The sequence below is a fragment of the Labrus bergylta genome, chromosome 9, assembly GCF_963930695.1.
Source record: "Labrus bergylta chromosome 9, fLabBer1.1, whole genome shotgun sequence".
NCBI lineage: Eukaryota > Metazoa > Chordata > Actinopteri > Labriformes > Labridae > Labrus > Labrus bergylta.
Genome location: NC_089203.1, coordinates 13,517,615 through 13,538,613, shown reverse-complemented (window position 1 = coordinate 13,538,613; position 20,999 = coordinate 13,517,615). Strand labels below are relative to the sequence as shown.

The 20,999-nt window shown below is 41.3% G+C and overlaps 1 protein-coding gene across 2 annotated transcripts in view; it reads left to right on the top strand.

The window, feature by feature from the left end:
* The window catches only part of LOC109993525 (A disintegrin and metalloproteinase with thrombospondin motifs 2), a 111,841-nt gene that overhangs the window by 62,653 nt on the left and 28,189 nt on the right, over positions 1-20,999 (top strand). For both annotated transcript variants that reach the window (XM_065958513.1, XM_065958512.1), the window contains exon 4: positions 20,884-20,999. This exon is cut by the window's right edge and continues 90 nt beyond it. In XM_065958513.1, coding sequence (XP_065814585.1) covers positions 20,884-20,999 — 116 coding nt within the window. The remainder of the gene's footprint in view (positions 1-20,883) is intronic.

The window sequence follows — 20,999 nt, the reverse complement described above, 5'->3', positions numbered from 1 at the left end:
TTAATATTACTTCCAAATTAGGGAGACGATGGCCATATTGTAGTCAAAGAGATGCGTGACATGTATTTACTTGTTTGTGTGGTGCAGTATTTAGTTCTACATGATTGTGTAACTAAAATGAATTGAATGGCCCAAACGTTGCTGAAGAAAGTAAACAGTAGCACCTTTTTATGTGTGAATTTTTGACACAAGATTTTAATATAAAATGACTAAATGTTTGAATGGTTAATTCAAGATTAAAGGACTTCAATAAAGAACGTAAAAATTAAATGAATTCTTAAAAAAAAAAAAAAAAAAGGAAATTTACTCCCAGCATTGGTATGATACATAGGCTATATGATATAATAGTTGGTGAGGCTTGATAGATCAGTAAACTTAATTTAAACATCTGCAGCTCTGTCGTCTGTTTATTTTTGGATGATACACATCCCTCTCTCAGTCTATATATTTCTTCTTCATTTGTTTTGCTTAATATGCTTTGGTTGAAGCATAATTGCTCTTTGGATTACATTAAATCCATTCTGATCAGTGTGTTTTATTTTTTTCGAAGCCTACCTCTCTCCCTTAATAATAATTAATAATCGTTGCCTTGAACATATCAATCATAATAAGAATACAGGGGCCAAGATCGTCCTCAGCTCTTAAACAGCTTGCCATGCAGTAACCTTAAGGTGCTTTAGCAGACAGAAACTATCATGGCAAAGAAAATGTCCCTTCGAAACGCATAGGCAGAAGAAAAAGCCTGTTCTGAAAACCTTCTACTTGTGCCTTATAGCTGCAAGGACCAGCTTTCAAAAGACAGTCTATCCCATGCAGATGCATTTTCAAAAGACACATTTAAATGTTTCCTTCTTATGCAAATAAAAAAGCTCAAGCTTTTGATAATGTGATTATCCAATAACATGCAAATAAAAAGGCCACATAATTTTTATTGGGCTCAGTTTGGATGTTCGCTGTTTTCAGTAGCTAGATGTTAGTGTTGGTGACTCTGCTGGAGCACTCAGAGAGGAGAGGCCATCAGTTTGTTGTACTGTTAGCTGATCATTGAGCAGAGTGTGTAAAACATATGATTGAGTCACTGGTTTAAGCAGTGAGTTGGACTGTGGAAGCCCTTTGCTTATGTGTAATTTGTCCTCTGCAGCTGCGGTCACAATCACACTGAGACAATTACTTGCATGCTGGCATGTCTTCGCTGCCATGCTCTGTGTGTGTGTGTGTGTGTGTGTGTGTGTGTGTGTGTGTGTGTGTGTGTGTGTGTGTGTGTGTGTGTGTGTGTGTGTGTGTGTGTGTGTGTGTTTGTTTCCGTGTGTGTGTGTGTAGCCACAGAGCAGCTTATCTGTGAACTCTACCTCTCCTGCCATATGTGTCGTCCTGTAGCGATGAGACAGAGATAGATCATCCTCCACAGCAGATGTGCTGACACAAGAGAAAAGTTAGTTCACTTCTCTGGCAGATTTCCCACGTCCCCCCTGTGATCCTCCTCTATCTCCAGACTTCCCACTGCCGTGCAAAACTCTGGGAGATTTTTGAAAAGATTCCCAATCAAGCTGACAAAACCTGGTGTTCTGGCATGTCATCATCTGAGGCTTTGTGGGGGGAGGGGGGGGGGATCTGCTCTTATCCTGCTCATGCATATTAGTGCTAGTACTACAACACTATACGCTCTTTATTTTGACAGTTTATTTTAGCATTTCTTTGGTGAGGGGTGTGTTTAAAAGGATGTGGGGGTTCACTATATGTTGACTCTTAATTAAGACGATGAAAGTTCCAAGACACATCACAAATTATTTTTCTTAAGAGCATTTGATCGAAAAACAAATACTTTGTTTTCTTTGGAGAAGAAAAAATAAATGCTGTTTTCTTGAAGACAAATACTGGAGTGAACAATTAATTTCAAAACTAGACTGTGTTTAATTTAATTTAACAAAAATAATGGATTATGTGTTCAATTTCCTGCTAATCCCCCAGTGTTGGAATGGCACTCTGCCAGTTATATTCTCCTTCTCCCGCTGCTTTTGTGGTCCTAAAAGCTGAGTTTTTATAGTAGAAGGAAACACTTGCACTTCAGCCACTCCACAATGGAGGGAGGTGCTCTAAGAGAAGGACTTAAGTAGTACAAAAAATATAATCCAGTGGATACCTTCTTCAAGACAGGAACCAAAGAAAATGCTGGAGAACACGAATCACTTAAAGCGAATTGAATAAAAGTGCAAAAGACTAATGTTTTGACACACTGCGTCTTCCTTGGAATCAAACAGTGGACTTTATAGTGTTAGTCTGGGCAGATATTTGACAAGCTGAAAACACAAGTTTGTCATGGATAAGTAGAGCACGACCAATTAATGGGCCATACGCAGATTCAAACCTTTATTCATTCTTGAAAAGACACTGAGGTTTCCCTCATTTCCAATGACGTCGAGATTACAAGCACGGTAAAACAAGCAAAAACACAACAAACATTCAGAATCAGTGACAAAAACTCCTGAGATCAATTAAAACAGTTACAATTTGAAACAAAGTGGCTCGAAATCAAATTCCTAAACTCTGGAAGAGAGGGAAGAACTCCGATACTTAGAGTTTGCTGGAAGGCGTTCCACAATATAAGGGTATCGAGTGACTATCGGTATCGACTAATTTGATTGCAGATATGTGCTCATAATACTAGATTTATTCACCAGTCAAATAGAATTTCATTTGAGTTTCATTGTATTCCACCAGCAGTTTGGTAGATAGTTGGTTGATGAACATATCAACGAGACAAGTGCACTTCCTTATTCCTTGAATTACAGAATGTAAGCACGTTTATTTGTCTTATAAGAATATGTTCAAAGCCAAGCTTTGATTCTGTGCTCATCTTACACATTTCTAACTTTAACTTCAACTTTAATCTCTTCCTCTAATTTGTCCTGCCCCTAAGTCTCCTCTGGCCACACTACTCTAATGACTCTGGGCCTGTTTTGAGATCACAGCATGTCTGATCATACAAAGAGTGACTCACATGCAGCTCAGCACAAGCCAAACTCAGTCCTGGCTCCTCTTCTTCCACGTTTCCTCCCACTATGTCTCTCTCTGTTTAAGTTGTATGGCATCAATTTCATAGTAGAGATGGTTGACTTCACTGGTTGGTCAAATTATTTCAACACTTAGTTTAAGAGTTTAAAAATTAAATAAACACAGTTACCTGTGATCTTTTCAGTGTGACCTGCAGTGTGTCTGTGTCTCACACATGCTGTTTGCTTTTTGGAGTTGAACCAGTAATAAGTCATAATATATGTGTTAAAGTTGTGTCTACTTTCAAAGAGATAAACAGGAACGGGGAAGTAAAGAGCAGGCAACCAATTAGAGAAACGAGAAGGCAGACTCACTACTTCAGATCAAACCTTCACTGCAGGACTATGAGTAATTTAGCCGTTGTCGCTCGACCTTAGAAATAACAGCTGGGGACACTGTTAAATGTTTCACCAACTAAGCTGTCATTGAGGACTTTCAGGAAAAGAAATCTGCAATAAGGAGTTGTTTTCAGATTTCAATGAAGGAAACAGGGAAACTGCAGCAGCCTCACTGTCACAACATCTCTATGAGGGTTATTTTTACTCTGAAAGCAGATAAACACAGCAATTACTCATGTTTAGCTGAGCTGCTAAAACATAAAGCCGGCTAAATCCTGCTAATTAAGTCCAGAGAGGTAAGAAAAGAAGGAATAATTCTGCGGAGGAATGAGAAGATGTAGTTTTCTGGTTTTAATCTGCTTTAATCCCAGTTTTGATGGGTTTGTGGTTTTAATATCTTTATTCTATTGACACACCCACACAATCTCAAAATGAGGAGATCCCTCAGTTTATCTTGCAGTGTGTTTGTGCGATGCGCTTTCAGACGAGCAGGCGTATTTGTTTTCCATGGCAAAATGTATCCAGAGTGTATAAAAAGCACACACAGACAGGGTGGTGTTGTCTTCCTGTGGTAAGCGTGTTGCTCTCTCTGTCTGGGTAGTCAGGGCTGAGATTGCCAATAAATAGTGGCCGCTGGCCTTCAGCATCGCCAGCGGGGAAAGATTTGTGTCCTCGTATCTGATTGGTCCATGCTCAAGGAAGAGAACAAACCATCTCGTTAATCAGGGAACACTATGGGGACACAGTGTGTGTGTGTTTGTGTGCCAATCACACTCGGCTGTGGTGGCACGTTGTCAAAATACTCTGTGTGTGTGTGTGTGTGTGTGTTTGTGTGTGTGTGAGTGAGCCAGCCAGAGAAAGTGAGTGTTGTATGTGTGTAATATTATGTCAGCCGATTGAGACGGCAGCAGTGCAGAGCTGAGCTGATGGCTGACAGATGACTGGGTGTTAAAGGCCACAGGAGCAGCCATGACTCAAACGTGTGTGTGTGTGTGTGTGTGTGTGTGTGTGTGCGCTCATTTGTGTGAGTGTGTGTGTGTGTGTGCTCACACTCCTGGCTGATGGGGCTGTGACATTACCATCCTACCTGTGCTTACATTCCTCCTAGAACCAATTTTCACCTTTTTGGCTGCCAAATCAAGTCTACTGCCATGTCAAGTCTGAGTACTGTCACTTTGTCATCGATTAAATAACGTGCTAAACACTCAGCAAACTTTCCAGTCTAAGGAAAACTGGCAATATATCCAGATGGTTCACTTTCTTTAAGCTGTTTAATTACTTTGTGCTTCCTCTAGGGTAGAAACTCATAATAACTGTGTTTGCTTTCTTAGTCCTGGGTTCCTAACTGTGTCAAACTGCCAGGTTTTGGTTCTCACACTGCAGAGCAAATGTCAACACTGCTTCTAATCAAAAGCAGCAAAACCCTGAAAACACGAATTCTCAGTTTGTAATCGGATAGAGCATGTGAGGAGCGTGTCCGTATTAACATGTGGAAAACAATTTATGTTAAAAATAAGAATACAACAAACATAGTTACAAAGAAAGATGTATGGTACATGTCGATATGGGACCCTCGTCAAAACATGGCACCTCCATTACGCAAAATTCAAATTCAACACACCCACCAAAGTCAGAAATGTGGGTGTGTCGTGCTAGCAGCTAATGTAGCATCAGCCCATTTTCATTGATTTAAAATGTATTTAACCCTGGAAAACCTCATTGAGATTAAGAATCTCATTTAAAAGAGTGTCCTGGATACACAGATGAGGTATACCTGATCTAGTCTCCTCTTTTTCTCTCCACATCTCCAGTTGTTTTGTTGAATGTGTCGTCCTCATCACAGACTTTATGTAGCAACTTTTGGATTCTCTACTCTTTTGATGATTCAACAGCACAGAAAACAAAACAACAGTTGATTGCAGTGACTTCATATTGCGCTTTATGTCAGCACAACTTCTAAATCAGCTACCAAATGAACTGTGTTGAACTCATGTAACTGAACATCTCCTTCCTCGTTTCCTTCATCTTTTTATATCATCCCATCCAACCTTTTCCATTCCTGGCATTTTCTTTTCCTTCTTCCAGCTCCATCACCCGTTCTGTCCTGGAGGTAGCCTCAGGGCTGCCAGGTGTGTGTGCGTGTGTGCGTGTGTGCGTGCGTGCGTGCGTGCGTGCGTGCGTGCGTGCGTGCGTGCGTGCGTGCGTGCGTGCGTGCATGTGTGAGTCTGACTTCTGTTGGGTGTCTGTGCATTTTTGAGTTACTTTCAATTTCTACAGCTAGTATGAGTTTGTGGTGTTTGTTAATTCAAAATCATATCAATAAATAAATCAGTTAATGAACCATGATTCTTATAGCCCCAGTTTATAACAAATGTAATCTCAAGATCTGGTCTAAACAGTCCTCTTTATTATTTACAGAGATTCATCATTAATCCACCATGAGCAAAGCAAATGTTTGTTTTGTTGGACGTTGGAATAGTTTCCACTGCTACGTACCAATCCTGTGCTCTTTTACATGAGCCTGGTTTCCCATTCTTAGTGTCTAGCCAAATTCATCAGGTCACAACATTAACATTATTGTTCTCTTTGGCATCCTTTTTGGAAGAAGAAAGTAAAAGGATGCCTAAATGAGGATACTTTCAACAGATAACATAATAAGGGGTGATATAGTAATGTCTGTGGTCATGAACATCTTGTGAATTAAAAGATACGTAACAAGCCAGATAAATGAAGAAATAGTGCTCCACACATCCAGAAGGAAGGATGCAACTCACTGGTGGTCCTGGTGGTGGCTTGCATGACTTTGAATTCACTTTTTTTTGTTTTATCTGTGTTTTCATTTAAATCAAGATGGAAGCACTCCAAAGCTTTCGAATTATAAATCCATAATTTGTCTTCTTACAGTAACCCTTAAACCCCCTAAAAGACAATTCCTTACTTGTTTCTTTCACCTGTAAATGTTTACAAAACTTACCTCTTCTATCCTCTGACAATGAAAGCTGTAAAGCAATATTGTTGCAGGTAACCACAAAATAATTTCCCCCATCTATATTTCCTGGCTCATATATTATGCAAGCGCAGGGTCAGAGTCAAAAAAGGGGAAGGTGATGTGCTGTATTTAAAGAAATGAAATATTAATAATCAGCCAATTAACACATTGGCATCAAGCGTGTCCCAGGAATCCAGATGAGACGGTTCCAGATCAGCACGGTGCTAAGAAGCGGATTTACATTAGCCTTAGGCAAGACAATGCAGGTAACAATTAGCAGGCTGGAGGGCTGGATGGATGTGCAGATTGGTCTGAAAATAGTTTCTAAGTGAGTGGTTGATTAAGAAAAATTGGTGAGAGTTTCATAACTACATGTTACCCTGCAACTGCATTTTAATCTAAAGAAGCACTGATTGCTTTTTTTTTTCTCTTTCTCTTTATTCTTTCTTTTCATTCATTGCCCTCCTTGTCTCAATTCACTTCAGTGTAATTCATCAGAGGACGGGGAATGTTGTAGGTTCGTTGGCCATATATGTTCACGCACAGCTGGCTGCACACACGCACACACACACACACACACACACACACACACACACACACACACACACACACACACACACACACACACACACACACACACACCGACATCCACAATACCTAAACTCCCTTTTGCATAAGCAATGCGAGCAGCTGGAACATTGTGCAGTCCTATAAAGGCGGAATAATCACGGCTTTTGTTGTACACTATAGCTCCCAAAATATTAATAAAAAAAGGTGACAAGCTAAGGACAACAGGAACAGTATAACAGTGAGACCTCAGTGAATACCAATTGAAGTTTGAAAACACCTAATTTTGGACTGTTTCCATTAAAAACATGTGCTCCTGTAATCTGCTGACTCATCGTCGCTAAAGGTCACACCGCTCATCACATCACACTCCTCCTCTTTCTACCTGCAGCACTCCCTCTCTTTCTCTTTCACAACTGTAGCTACAACATTTCTATTCTTAGCAGGGCCGACAGAGATCTCCATTACAACCCAGTGGATACTGACGTCTACTCATGCTTTTCGCTGGCACTAGTGTGTGTCTGTGTATGTGTGTTTATATATGTGTGTGTTTTGTCTAGCACTAAGCTAGCTTAAGCCAGCTGCATCTCACACGCCTCATGCCGGGCTTAGCTGAGCGAATGCCCGTCTGTGTGTCTCACTCTGTGTATTTGTAAGTCCTTTACATCCATGTGTGTGTTTGTGTTGCTTGTCCGTGTTTAATTCTTTTGCATGTGAGTGCCGTTCATGTCTTCATTCTTGTGTTTATCCGTACATCCTCCATAAAAAATTTTTTTTAAATCCTTGTATTTCTCCTCTCACACACACACACGGACACAGCGTGATAATAGATCTATCACCGTTTGTTATCCTTTTAACATTTTCACAGTTACTCAATTCAGTTTTATTTAGATTACCTTAATGTCAGTAATTCTTTCAGAGAGATTCACAGAGTAATACGCCAGTGACAGGCAGAACAAATACTTGGCTCACACATTGAGAGTAGGCACTCTTCCATATGTACACGGACATGTCAACACACACACATAGTGGTATTCAGCGAGTAATCAGCGCTCCAGCTATTATTAATGAGAGAGAACCAGGTCATTAATATTTAAGCAGTGTCACTGAGGCCATCGCCATGAGAGAGTGTGTGTGTGTTGGTCTGTTTGTGTGAATGTGTGTCCACATATAGAAGAGGGGCAGAGGGACTATAAGGCAATTTCCTCAGGCAGCGTAGTGAGACCTACTCCATTACAACAGGATAGACAGAGATGGAGACATATTACTGCCTTAAACGGAAAGAGGGAAGAAGACAGAAAGAGAGGAATCTTGATTTTTGTCCTCTGTCCTCCACTTTCCTTTCTTTACTCTCATTTTCTAACCTTTCTTTATCCCTTTTCTGTTCCTCTCCTCCACTCATCCCCCTTCCCATGCTCTCCATCAGTTGTTTTTGCTCTGTGGAGGATGAAGAGGCTCAAATGGGAAGCAGCAGATATCTCATTACATCACATTGGATGGGATGGGCCTGGGAGCTTACTCTGTCTGTCTGTCTGTCTGTGTGTGTGTGTGTGTGTGTGTGTGTGTGTGTGTGTGTGTGTGTGTGTGTGTGTGTGTGTGTGTGTGTGTGTGTGTGTGCGCACGCGTGCGTGTGCGTACGTGCGTCCACACTACCAGCATGAACTCCGTCTAAATGAACACTGTTGGGGATTGTGACTCTTTGGTCTGTGACCTCCACGCTGGGCATGCTCTAGTGACAGCACACACACAGGAACCAAATATATTCACACACACACACACACACACACACACACACACACACACACACACACACACACACACACACACACACGTGCACCCAAACTTTTCCTCATACCCTCAGCGCAACACAGAGGGGTCTAAGGTGGGACGGTGTGAATGGTGAAAGGACAGACTTAGCATTAAAACTGTAAATAATGACATTACCCTCTTCCTCTCTCTCACTCTCTTTCTCTCGCTCGTCCCCACAGTCTCTTTCTGTGTCTGGGATTAGTGGGTATTACTTGCTCTGCAGAGCGAGGAGAATGAGACAGGTCTTACTGCCAGATCCCAGATTGGGAGAGCAGGGACAATATTCCCTCATAATAACCTCTCTTTATTAAATCTAGCCGGAGGACACACAGCGGCCTGTTTTGCCCCCCTGAGCCCGTCATCTGTATCGCTTGCCAACAGTTGTTTCTCCATAATGCTTAGTTTTTTTCTGAATAAGTCATTGTCAACATGTTGATTGAAAGGTAATTAGATCATAGGGAATCCTATAAATCAGAAGGATTATTGCAATGAATGGGATTATTTTGAAGACGAGTTTCATCCCAGCATAAATCAGAATTTAGTTTCCTTTGAATTCATGTGAATTACAATTCCAAATTCAATCAGCAGTCTACATCAGTCTTTCATAGATTAATGAGGCCTCTCTAACCGAACTTCAGATAGACTCAGCCTATCAGGGATGTTCTCTTTATACCACAACATGTAACTAACCTGTTGCCACTTAACCTCATTAACTGTGAGCATTTCACAACTTTGTTTTTCTTTTGATGCCAATGTGCCAACTTTATTGAAACATGACTTCGGCTTTAAATTGAAATGAGGCATATCATTTAATTGACATAATGATAGTTATTATAATGTGATCACCATCATAATTATTATAACTGTAGTTAATCAATCCGAGGTTTTTCATCTGTTTGATTGGTTGTTTGCAGTCAGTGGCTGGGTAGAGAATGACCCGCCATATTGAGCAGAAACAGAAGCAGCATATTATCTTGTTTTTATTACAGTCTTGGAGTCAAATTTCATTAGTATAAAGACTGTGAGGGCACTTTTTTTTTTTAATTTATGTAGCCCCATCTGCAGTCAGTTGTGAGGTAAAAAAAAAAAAAACATATTGGTAGTTTAAAAACTTGGTTGTGGCTCCCTCCGAAAGCTCTGATGGTTGCTTCCTTATTGGCCATCTGCCTGTGTGTACAGTGATTTGATTACCAGGGAGCTTCATTAGGAGAGAGAGAGACAGAGAGGCCTCGCTGGTAGCTCCCATGTCCTGGGCTTGAGTATAGAGTTACATTTACACGGAAGAGGCTTCATTGATTAGCCATCTGCCTGGGAAGGTGGGGGGGGAGGGGGGGGGGGGGGGTTGTGGCCTCACACAGTGCTATCACGGTCACCTCTGGGGACTGAGAGCTGAGGAAGTTGTATGTGCAGAGTTATGGGGTAGTTCTTGCTGTCCCCCAGTGCATCCTTGCCTTAATATTCCATCTTTCTTAGTCAACAAAGCAGTGATAATTTGAGCTTCGATTTGAAAAAAAAATTGGGGGGGGGGGGGGAACTGTCGATCAACACACCAGCACATGACTTCAAATAAAGCAACTCCTACTGATGACTGCCGAGGGCATAAAGATGGATTTATACGTGTTATTTCTCTTGCATGTTAAGGAGTTTCCTCGCAGCCTGACTTTAAATCTGTCCCTCTCCTGTTTTTCTCCACCTGTCGAGACTTAATCTGCACAGATTTTGCGTCAGCAGCCGTGTGTTTGTTTGACAGACGTGCAAAACTGATCTGTCCAGTGGAGCCAGTCGGAAGGTGTGGGATCTTTGCATCAACATAACTCCGCTGTGTCAGCCTTAGCCTCTGTTAAAAGCCGATTAACAGAGGCGATCATGGCTTTGATTACATTTGATCAGCCTCTCTGTCAGCACCGCTCCCTGTTGAATGTAAGCATGATGAATGGCTCTTTTAATTGTGCCTCATTGATAAGTGCTCTGAGGACTTTGTTATGCAACACCGCCAATTTAGTAACAGCGATACACTATAGTGCCTTATTAATTCTCTCCCGTCTGGCCTCAGCACTTTGTAGTTAAAACAACTCTTTCTGTGTTTGTGGGCAGACTATGCATCAATAACTCTTTTTGAGAGTGAGAGCAAAACCGTTTAAAAAAAGCAAGAACTTGTATTTTTATTAACCGTGATGTGTCTTAAGTCTTTGGTGTCCTTCATGCATCAACTGTTTAAAAACAATACAATATCTCTCCTGATTTACTACGCTGTTTCTATAGATGTGTTAGAGATGGTGTGTAACTATGTTACAGCAGGGCTTATGTGTTTATCATTATCATTTGTGATGAGGGGATATTAGATGATGAATCCTCATCCTGCCTCTCTGTGACAGTCTGGCTCGGGCTCGTCTCTGCTGGTGAGCATCTCAGTGAGAACATTTGCATACATATTGTCTCACACCTTAAGATAGACTTCCTCTTTCTCTCACCCACTCTTACCTCATATCTAGCCTTTTCCGAAACATCTTAAAAGTTCATTTAATGAAGAAAAGAGGAAATGAAAGACGCAGGTAAGGAGAGGCTTTTTAAAAAGACGAGGATACATAAAGGAACAGTTGTAGGTGGTCGACTGAGACACCTGTAGCCTGTTTGGTGAGCCGGTGTTTATGTGGGTCGTTCACTGGGGAGCTGTTGTTGTGGCCTTTGTTAGTTTGCTGTTCCCACTGGCTTTGCCTGAGGGACATGTATTTACTGGTCCACCTGTGGGTTTTACTATTTCCCAGGTGTTAACCTATGTGGTCTAGGTCATTAGAAAAAGAGACACAGAAATGTTTAGATAAATAAATAAATGATCTATCAACTCAATAAATGAACTACGAGTAACTAAGGTCCCTTATTTCAAGGGTAAAATGCAATATACACAACAGTTGTTAACCCTTTTTAAAACATCTGTTTCACGTCAGGCTGTAGGTTTGGAGCCGTGTGCACTTAAAGTATATATTTAAGTAGGCTATGTCTTAGTTCTGTTTATGGTGGAATAAATTGTCTATTTCATGGTCAATTGGCTGTATCAGAGATTTGTTGCAAACTAGCTCAGTTTTCTCTTTAACAAATGTGCTAATAATAAAAAAAAAAAAGATATTGCCTTCCAATAGAACTGAAAAATTAAAAAAGAAACATCTCAAATGTTTCTGAAAGTGTATCTTTCAAAAGATGGTTAGACCCTCGTGTCGGAGTTATCTAATTATTTACTGTTCTTTTTTTCTCACTTCCTTCCTCCCATCAGCCCATCAGTTACTCAGGTTGACAGATGTTTCTCTGGCTGGTCTGTCACCAGGCCTGTAGTGCTGCGTGTCTCTGTTGCTGCTGGTAGTTGTTCTTCTGGTTCTTCAGACAGAGCCAGATAAGGAAAAGAGGAAATGAGGATATGAGCAGGAAGGACAGGAGACAGGAAACAATAATATATACCAGTATATTTTTTTTTTTAACTTTTTACATAAAAGCAACAGATGTTGCATCTCAATAAAGTTGCAGAAACCGCCAAGTCCTTCCAACCATCCAGATATCAACAGCAGACAGACAAAGTAAGTTTCTGGTGAAGCAATTAGCAGCTAAGAGAAAAGCTGAACTAATAGAAATATTCGTATTAAAGTGGCCCTCTGTCTGCTGACTGCAAAACAGGGAACTCTGTCCTGACAACAGTGCCTCGTTACTGTTTTGAGATGATAATAACATATCAGCTTCACACAGCGCTCTTTCATGTGCAGCCCCTCACTCTGACATCTCTCCATTACTGACAATGTCCTTACGATCCTGTTTGTGCATGTGTGTGTATTTCAGCCTGTGTGTGTGTGTAGCATGACTCAACAATAGAGTGTAAAAGTGAATTCCCCCTAGAAGGATTATTAAAGGGTATCTTTGATGTCATGTTGTTGGAATGTTAAAATAATTAAAATAATTAAAAATGAATTTAAAACACCTTAAAATGTTTTCTTAAATTAAAGCTCCACTATAATTTGTATGGTACCACTTAAATACAAAATCAATCAATCCAAAGAGTGCAAATAAAACGAATAGAAAGTAGTAGCAGAGGGGGCCGATGGGTTCAAAGAGTTTGCCAAGGCCACATCTATTGAGTTGCTGGACATAAATATAAAAACTGCTGCAGTGATTTAGACGAAATTTTGTAGAGCGGAAAAGATAGCATTCCTTATTTTCTTTAACAAAACATTTCCTCTTTGAATCAATCCATCCAGACAAAATGTAGTTTTCCCTCAAACATTTCTTCTGTTTGAAATGAGTTGTGTATAATAATCATTTGCAGTCAGGCTTGATATTTCCTATGGGATTATGGGGTGAGGTTACAGGAGGTGACAGTCAGAGTCGGGGACAAAGGTGACAAGGGGGCCACAAACCCTTCAATCCCAGCATGCGGGTGTCTCTGCTGAGATTTATGGGTAATCTGGGAGTTGGACCTTGCACCTCTCTGTCAGCCTCTCTCTATTTATCCTTCTCTTGAAAACATTTCATTTTCTACAGTTAGATTAATACAAGTCAGGCCACAGTTGACAGGAAGTGGAGCTTGTTAAGACTAATAAGAGATGAAGTTAATGCGTTGTCTTTGAACGCTTCACTCTGCATATGGCTGCTGATATGTGTTTATCTTCGCTGCCTTGTCGGGGGCTCGAGATGTTTTCCAACATTTTTGATTTCATAAGAGACCTTTATAAAAGTCTGGTTTTGTGATGTAGACAGACAGAGGAGAGAAAAGGCAGACGGGCGCTCAGACAGGTCAGTTTCAGACTAGATGAGACCTGCTGTAAGCCTCATATCATCCTGGCTTTGCTGCCTTATTGGACACTAAGGCTCTCCAGTTTACCCTGAGCTCTCTGACCACGAAGCAAAAGGGAGAGCGAGAGAGAGAGAGAGAGAGAGAGAGAGCGAGAGTTTGGGGACGTGATTGATCTTTGCCGACAAAATTACCTCTGTGGATGGTTGTGATTGGATTACTGTGTTTTTAAGTTGTGTTTGTGGTGTTTGCAAGAGCTTTTCTTCTTTGCTGTCATTATTGATGCAACAAGAGGATCTCCACAGCCTCACTTGATTTAGAGTCATTTACAAAACTGTGCATACAGGAGTGTGAATCCTCTAAGTTTCATATCACAATAGACCTTATTTAATCTGGTGGCCTCGCATTCTGCAGCCCTGCATACATTACAGGCGTTATAGACTTTTAAAAGTGGCTCAGCTCGGCTAATGAAACGGCGGTACAGCAGGACACTGGGGGGGATCCGTGCACACCGCAGCACCTTCCCAGCAAGCCGACAGCCCTGTGTGTGTGTTACTGATAGACAGACAGTTATGTAAGAGGGGAGAGCTAAAGGTTGCTTTGTCTCCTCAAACCACCAGAAATCCACGCAGGAACACCGAGCAGCGGTGAGAATAGGTGGCCCCCTCTTGCTTGCTGATTATAAAGGCGGCTTCTGGCAATATTAAAAAAAAAAAAACGCTCCTCTTCCCCTTTTTCAGGGAGCACAGACAGAATGCGTCAGCCTAAATATTCAGGGTATTGGACGTGAAACTCACGGTCAATGCTTGGACACTCAAAACATCCCATCAGCATTATAGAAATCATGTTTATAAATAAACAGCCTTAACCTAAAGCAGTTATTAATAAAGTGGCAAAGTTCAGCGCTTGATGTATGAATAATTATCATGGTCTTTAGGGAGTTGTCCGTGTAAAATTAGATTGCTGATTGCCAATCTAAATAATTAACGGCGGTATGATTATAGGAAGCGTAGTTCAGTATGTGCTCCACACTCTGTAGCCTTTACAGCTGTCATATGGCAGCTTAGAAATAATGAGCCGTCAGTACGGGGACATTGTGTGGGACAGCGTGGCATGTTGTTACCTGCCCAGATGCTAGCAGCGGTGTTAACAGTCCGCCGGCCTGAGCCACTCATCACCATGACAGCCCATAAAGCTGTCACAGTGGAGACAAAATGTCCATGCCCTGAGCTATGTGACCGAGACGTGACTGTAAGTAAATTAGTTCACGTGTGAGGATAACTGTGCCTCCCTGTGGACAGCCAGCCTTGAACTCAGGTGAGCACTAATGAGTTCAAGTCCCACATACCTTCCCCCCCCCACAACCCACAACCTGCCTACTGCCTAAGCAACACAACGTCGCTGTCACTTGAGTACAGTCATTTTATATTCTGAATAAAAAATGGATATCACTCTTTTATAATAGACAAATTCTTAATTGTCACGTTTTAAACAAGCCAACAGATTTGTCAGTAAGCCTCAACACCTTTTCAACAAATGCACCAAATAATCTCACATTTTTCCTGAAGCCAGGACTTTTCCTACTCATACTGTAAATATAAAGTTCTTCTTAACTTCTCTTCTCAATCTAGCCTCCACTTTATTGTGTAAGACTTAACAATGTGTGTTGTGTTAAAGTCATTCTTGACTTTACCTTTAACTGGGTGTCTGGACTTGTTGGTAAAAGCTGATGTTTGCTAAAAAAAAAAAGACTTTGATTGGATCATTGCTGTGTTTATTGTCTGACTTAGCTATTTTAGTTCTTTTATTCTATTTTAAAAGGCAAACTGGCCATGGCTGTTAAACAGCATACTGCCAGCCAACCAACCCTGTTAAATAAATGTATCATCACCATGTGGTTATGTGTGTGTTTCTGTGTGAGTGTGAGTATTTACAGAATGACACCGTGTAATTCACTGTATTTTAATTCCTCCATATACTGCATTGAATGAGTCGACATTGATGCATACAATAACATCCACAGGGCTCTGTGTTACAAATAGGTTGTGTGGCTCTTCATTTTGTTGGACGTCATAATGAACAATCTTTTAAATGCAAACTCATCCAAATTAGAGCCCTTATCGAAATGTTAGCCATCTGACGTTACTTTGCATTTTCATATCAGGGGAAATAACTTGTAGCATATGCCACATAAGGAAAAGAGTACTGTTATTTCAGCTGAATCGTACATCTTAATGTAAATATTAAACCTCTAAAAAAAAAAATGTATTGGCCACACAAATCCTGTATCAGTCAGGCTCTAATCTTAGGAAGACTGCTCCTGAATTTCTCCTGCCTTGACTGTTCACATGTGCATCTCACAGCGGGGGACTATTCCTGTCACGTGATGGGGCGGACTCTTCAGGCAAGACACGACGTAAAAAAGACGAAGCAGAAGTAGCGGACAAAGGCAATAGAGTCTGCTATACGATGATGTTATGGGAATATTTGCCTTTATATCAATTTTACTCGAGTTTGACGGAATCACAATATCAACAAAATAGTGGAGAACAACATACAGTGCATACAGTCTTTGCAGCGTACAATAGTCACAGGATATAAATGTCAACACCCTCTCCCACTCCCTCGAGGTGAATTCTCTGGATAATATCCTGCTGCGTTCTCATATCAGCTCACTTGGACTTGTCGCTGAAAAAGCAATGGGGGGCACGGCAGGAGAAACTCCAGGTGAAGCCTGATTGAAAAATTCTGCTCTTTGCTTTCGCACATACTGCAAATATTGGGAGATTTTCAAGGAGTTTTGAGTGTTTTTAAGTGTGAAAGCACTGATACAGTGCAGAGGAGAGTGAAGAGCAGTGTCATGTGCCACACCTGGCTGCCTAAAAGTCACCTTTAACCAGAGCAGTAAGTTGTGGCATGACCCGAATTATCATCACCACTCTCTCTCTGTCTTGTTGTAGTTTATGTCCTGTCCTTTCTCCCCTTCACCCTCTCTTCCCCACCTTGTTTTTGGTGGGCAACGAGACATTCTTGACATTTTGCAAAGGTTGAAAGACAAAGAACCTTTGTCTCCTAATAAGGCCACGATCCATACCCCACCTGAATGAGAAAACCTGTAGGGAGAGGACGGTGTGTGGAGGTAGGGGGGGGTGTTTGTATGAGATGGTAGAGATGGAGGGACAGTGTACATGGGGAAACAGATGACTGCATATTTAAATGTAGACTGTGACTGACTGGGTGTAAAGAAAACGTTCATTAGTAGAGGACAAGAAGGTTTTTGAGTTGGAATTTTGGGGCTGAAATTCATTATACCAGGGTCTAAATGAGTGTCGGGAATTGCTCATAAAGTGTTAAATTGCCGCAAGTCTAGCACTCATGCGGTAAAATGCCACACATGTTAACAATAATGTTTGTAATACCCCTGTATGTTACACAGCAAACATTTTCATAGATGTGTATCTGTTAGACATTAGTCTGGATCACTTGTGCACCAGCTCTCTCTCCCTTACAAACTTGTATTTAAGCAGGTGTGCAGGGAAAAGGGGAGGAGACTGTGTCACTATGGACTTTTCCATGCATAGACTATAAGGTGCGCCAGCCTAGGTATATTTATAAGTTTATAAGTACAAACTGAGCATTGAAGGAGAGGGGGCGGGACAAGCTGTGTGTATTAAGAGAGGAGGATTAGCATGTGTGTGTATGAATGATGTAAGTGAATAGAAGCATAGTGAGCAGATTTAAGCTGTTTGTGAACAAACTCTGGAATAAGTTGGAGAACAAACGAAATTAACCAAAAGCATAACTTTGCCTATTATAAACATTTTGATGAATTTCTTAGATGATTAGCATTCTGCTTTATTTGTTGAATGGCTATACCAGATATAGTTTGCATGGGAAACTTAATACAATATAATTCCTATTCCTGTGCTGTGCTTTGGTCAAAATATAACATGAACCAAGCACCAGAGGAGGTTTGTGACCCTGGATAAACCAGCTCTCTCAGAACGCTCCGTTTTGGTGTGTGTCTTTAAATGCAATGAGACCTGACGTCACAAGTCGAGCAAATTTTAAACAGAGTATTTTTCTCTGTGTTGTAAGACTTGTGCATCCTACAAACAAAGGACTGGATGGGTTTATTTCACATGTATGTGGGTCAGTAGACACTCAGGATACCCAAATATATGTTCAAAAAACACTGCATTTTTCATAATATGTCCCCTTACAGGAATATATTCCTCGTGCCATCACACTGACACAAGAGGAAAACGAATACAAAAATGATGCAAAGATAAATGCAGATACAGTTCTGCAGGATGCTCTTCAGGAGCATGCTATCCTTGATCGCTGCTACAGCTTGAAGCAGAGCTCACAACACTCAAGGTCCTGCTGGTCTCTGCTCATCTTTCTCTCTCATCCATCACACCCCTCAGCTCTACCTCTCACCTCCCTCATCGCCACCCTCAATCGCTCTTGCACCCGTTTCCTCCACAGTATTTCTCTGAAAAACCTTGCTCCCACACAGCTGAAGCAGGGAAAGCTTAACATTCAAGCAAAGGGTAAGCAAGGACAGAGGCGCAATGAGATTTCAATCATTAGAGCTCGCCACGTGGTCAAGCTTCTTCCAACTTTAGTTCACTCACTTCTTGTTTTGTTCTTTGCCATGGCTTTGAGTTACGTCTCCATTATTCCTTCTACTTAACATACAGCTGTGGCCCCATGTTATGCAATGTCCCCACATTGTCTCATTGACTCTTTTCAAGGCACTGCAATTTTGTGAAGGAGCAGGGTTAAAAGTGAGAACACAACCGTGTTTGTGTTGTGTTTTCTCTGCACATTACATAAGCAAAAAGAAAGGTAAAAAATTCTGGACCTGTCTTTAAAAGCAGATGGTGTGGTTATGACATCAGGCTCGTTAAATGTAACTAGGAAGAGATGAGGTCTGTTGTGAAGTAGAGAGCTTTAAATACAGCTTTCTTTACTAACGAAAAGAAATGTTCAGTGTGTAAGCCAAAGTATGCGCAGCGAAAATCTTTAAATTCGCACATCGTCTTCCTCTAAATTATTCTCCTTCTTTGCCCCCTCACTTCTCCTGCTCCTCTCTCTATCAGTCTGTGTGGGTATTCTGTCACTCACTGGAATGTGGGCAGATATGGGATCATATTCAGACTTCAACATCCATTCTGCTCGCGACTCAGGAGCCAATATTAGCCACGCGGTCGTTATTTTACCCATGAGCCCGTTGCCTTGGAAACGTTGCATAAGAGGGAGTGGGAAAGCGGGATGCCCCTTGCTGATTGGGAGACAAGGTGGCAGATCGCAGATCCTCTCTCTTTTCTTCTCTCCCCTTGTTTTCACTGTATCTTCCATTTTGTTTCCACTAACCGGCTTGTTTTAAGAGTATTTGTCAAACACGGACGCTCAAACTGCCCCCTCATGCCACGTGTTGATTTAATTCACCACTGCACACCTCCAAACAAAGCTCCACCGCCAAAAAACAGCAGATCCATTACAGTTGGACAGCCCTGCAACTAAATTAAAGCTCCTGCTGAAACAGTGATTTATAGCCCAATTACGAATGTTTTCGCATTCCTCACATATGAGGGCCTGCACACACACTCAGTCACACACACACGCCACTCCTTCCGCTGTGTTGTGTGTCATCCTTGGCTGTGGGAGGCCTTTGATGGAATCAGGGAGGGTTGCACTTTGTTGAATCGACTGAGACTACATGTTTAAGATTATATGACTTGGCCCTCCATGGCTTCCATACAAGCATGATAGGTCTCTGTCCACATACCAGAGAGAGAGAGAGAGAGAGAGAGAGGAGGGGTATGATGAGGGAGACAGCGAGTGAGGGAAGGATGGCCTTGGCTCTGGAGAAACAATGATTTATCTTCTGTATCCTCACTGACTCCAAGTCTTTGCCAAGAAAAAAAAAAATAAAGAAACGCTTACACTTAATACAGTCATTTAGGAGTCTGGCCTGCAGAAAATAACATAAAAACAATTTGTCTGACTCAACAGTGAAGGCAAAAAACAGAGATATGATTAGCGATCTGGGATACTGTAGTTTGCTGCTTTCCAAAACAAAAAAAAATGGTTTCTTGTATATTTTGCATTTTTTTTCCCAGCATGTAGCAAGCCAAGAAAAGAGCAGGGTGGGCATGTCCTAATCCATGTGTATAGCAAGCACCATCTGCTGCCTTTATTCAGATGGGAGTAGAAATAGTTGGTTGATTAGGAGAGGATCTGTGTAGGATAGCCGCACCGTTACGGCCGGATACGAGGCACACACGTGCTCCATTCTGTCAATTTGTATCTTGGAAAGCAGAGGAAGACATGCAGACATCTACATGCTGGATCTTAAAGAAGTACATGATGTGAACAATAAAAATGTTCAGAACGCTCTGACTTTAAAGATGGATCCAGACTCGGGCGGACAATTGAAGTGGTTTAAATAAATAAATAAAAAAAGATGAATAAAAAATATGGGCTAGGTTATGTAACGGTAAAGACATAGGACATTACAAGGACAGTGCTGAATGTCAGAAACTCTTTGTGCAAGCTCAAACATGTTTGATTTCTACAAAGCAAAGATTTATCCAATTTAATATAATGCACAGGACATACGATACACCTGTTAGCCTTCAAAAATGTAATAATAAACGTTTACATGTTTCCCAGAAATGTGAACGCACAAATGCAGATCGTATGCACATGCTGTGTCACTGTCCAATGATTAGAGAGTTCAGGAATGAAGTCATCAAACTACCTCAGTAATTATAGAAAAGAAGATTCCACTGCAGGACCCTAAATTGTGGATCATTGGAGGCTTTCAGTCACTAAATCAAAAACACATAAGTATTTTATTTACCTTATCAGTACTGTGAGTACAAAATCTATATTGTTACAGCTGAAGACTGACTTCTCTCCCTCACAAAGACATTGGCTCAATGAATCACCATCATACTGTACTCCAGAGAAGATCTTCTGCAGTGTAAGGAAGAGACCCACAATGTTCAGATTGATTTAGGGAGACTTCAGAGATGCCTTACCTCAACTGAAATGCGATGACTGATTATCAGTTGATAGGTCAGTTAGGTTTAATCCAGCATATGATGCTGTCTGGCAAGATGCTTTTCCCAACTTCTGTTTGGTTTCACTTTCTTAAAAAATGATATGCTTAGGTTATTAAATTAAAGTGTTGTAGATATTTACGTGAGATTTTGAATGCCGACATTTCAGTCAACTATACATTTGGCTGACACTGTAACACGCGAGAGTTAATCGGCCTTCTTTTATACATTTAATGTCTCTGTCACACTGCATAAATTCATGGTGTGTTTGCCTATCTCCAGGTGCTGATCTGGGTGGTCTGATGGACCTGGAGTCTCTGTACCTCGGTGTGGAGCAGAGCATCAACCACACCCGAGCGGGCCGGATGCGCAGACAGAGCATGGACAGAGCCTACAAC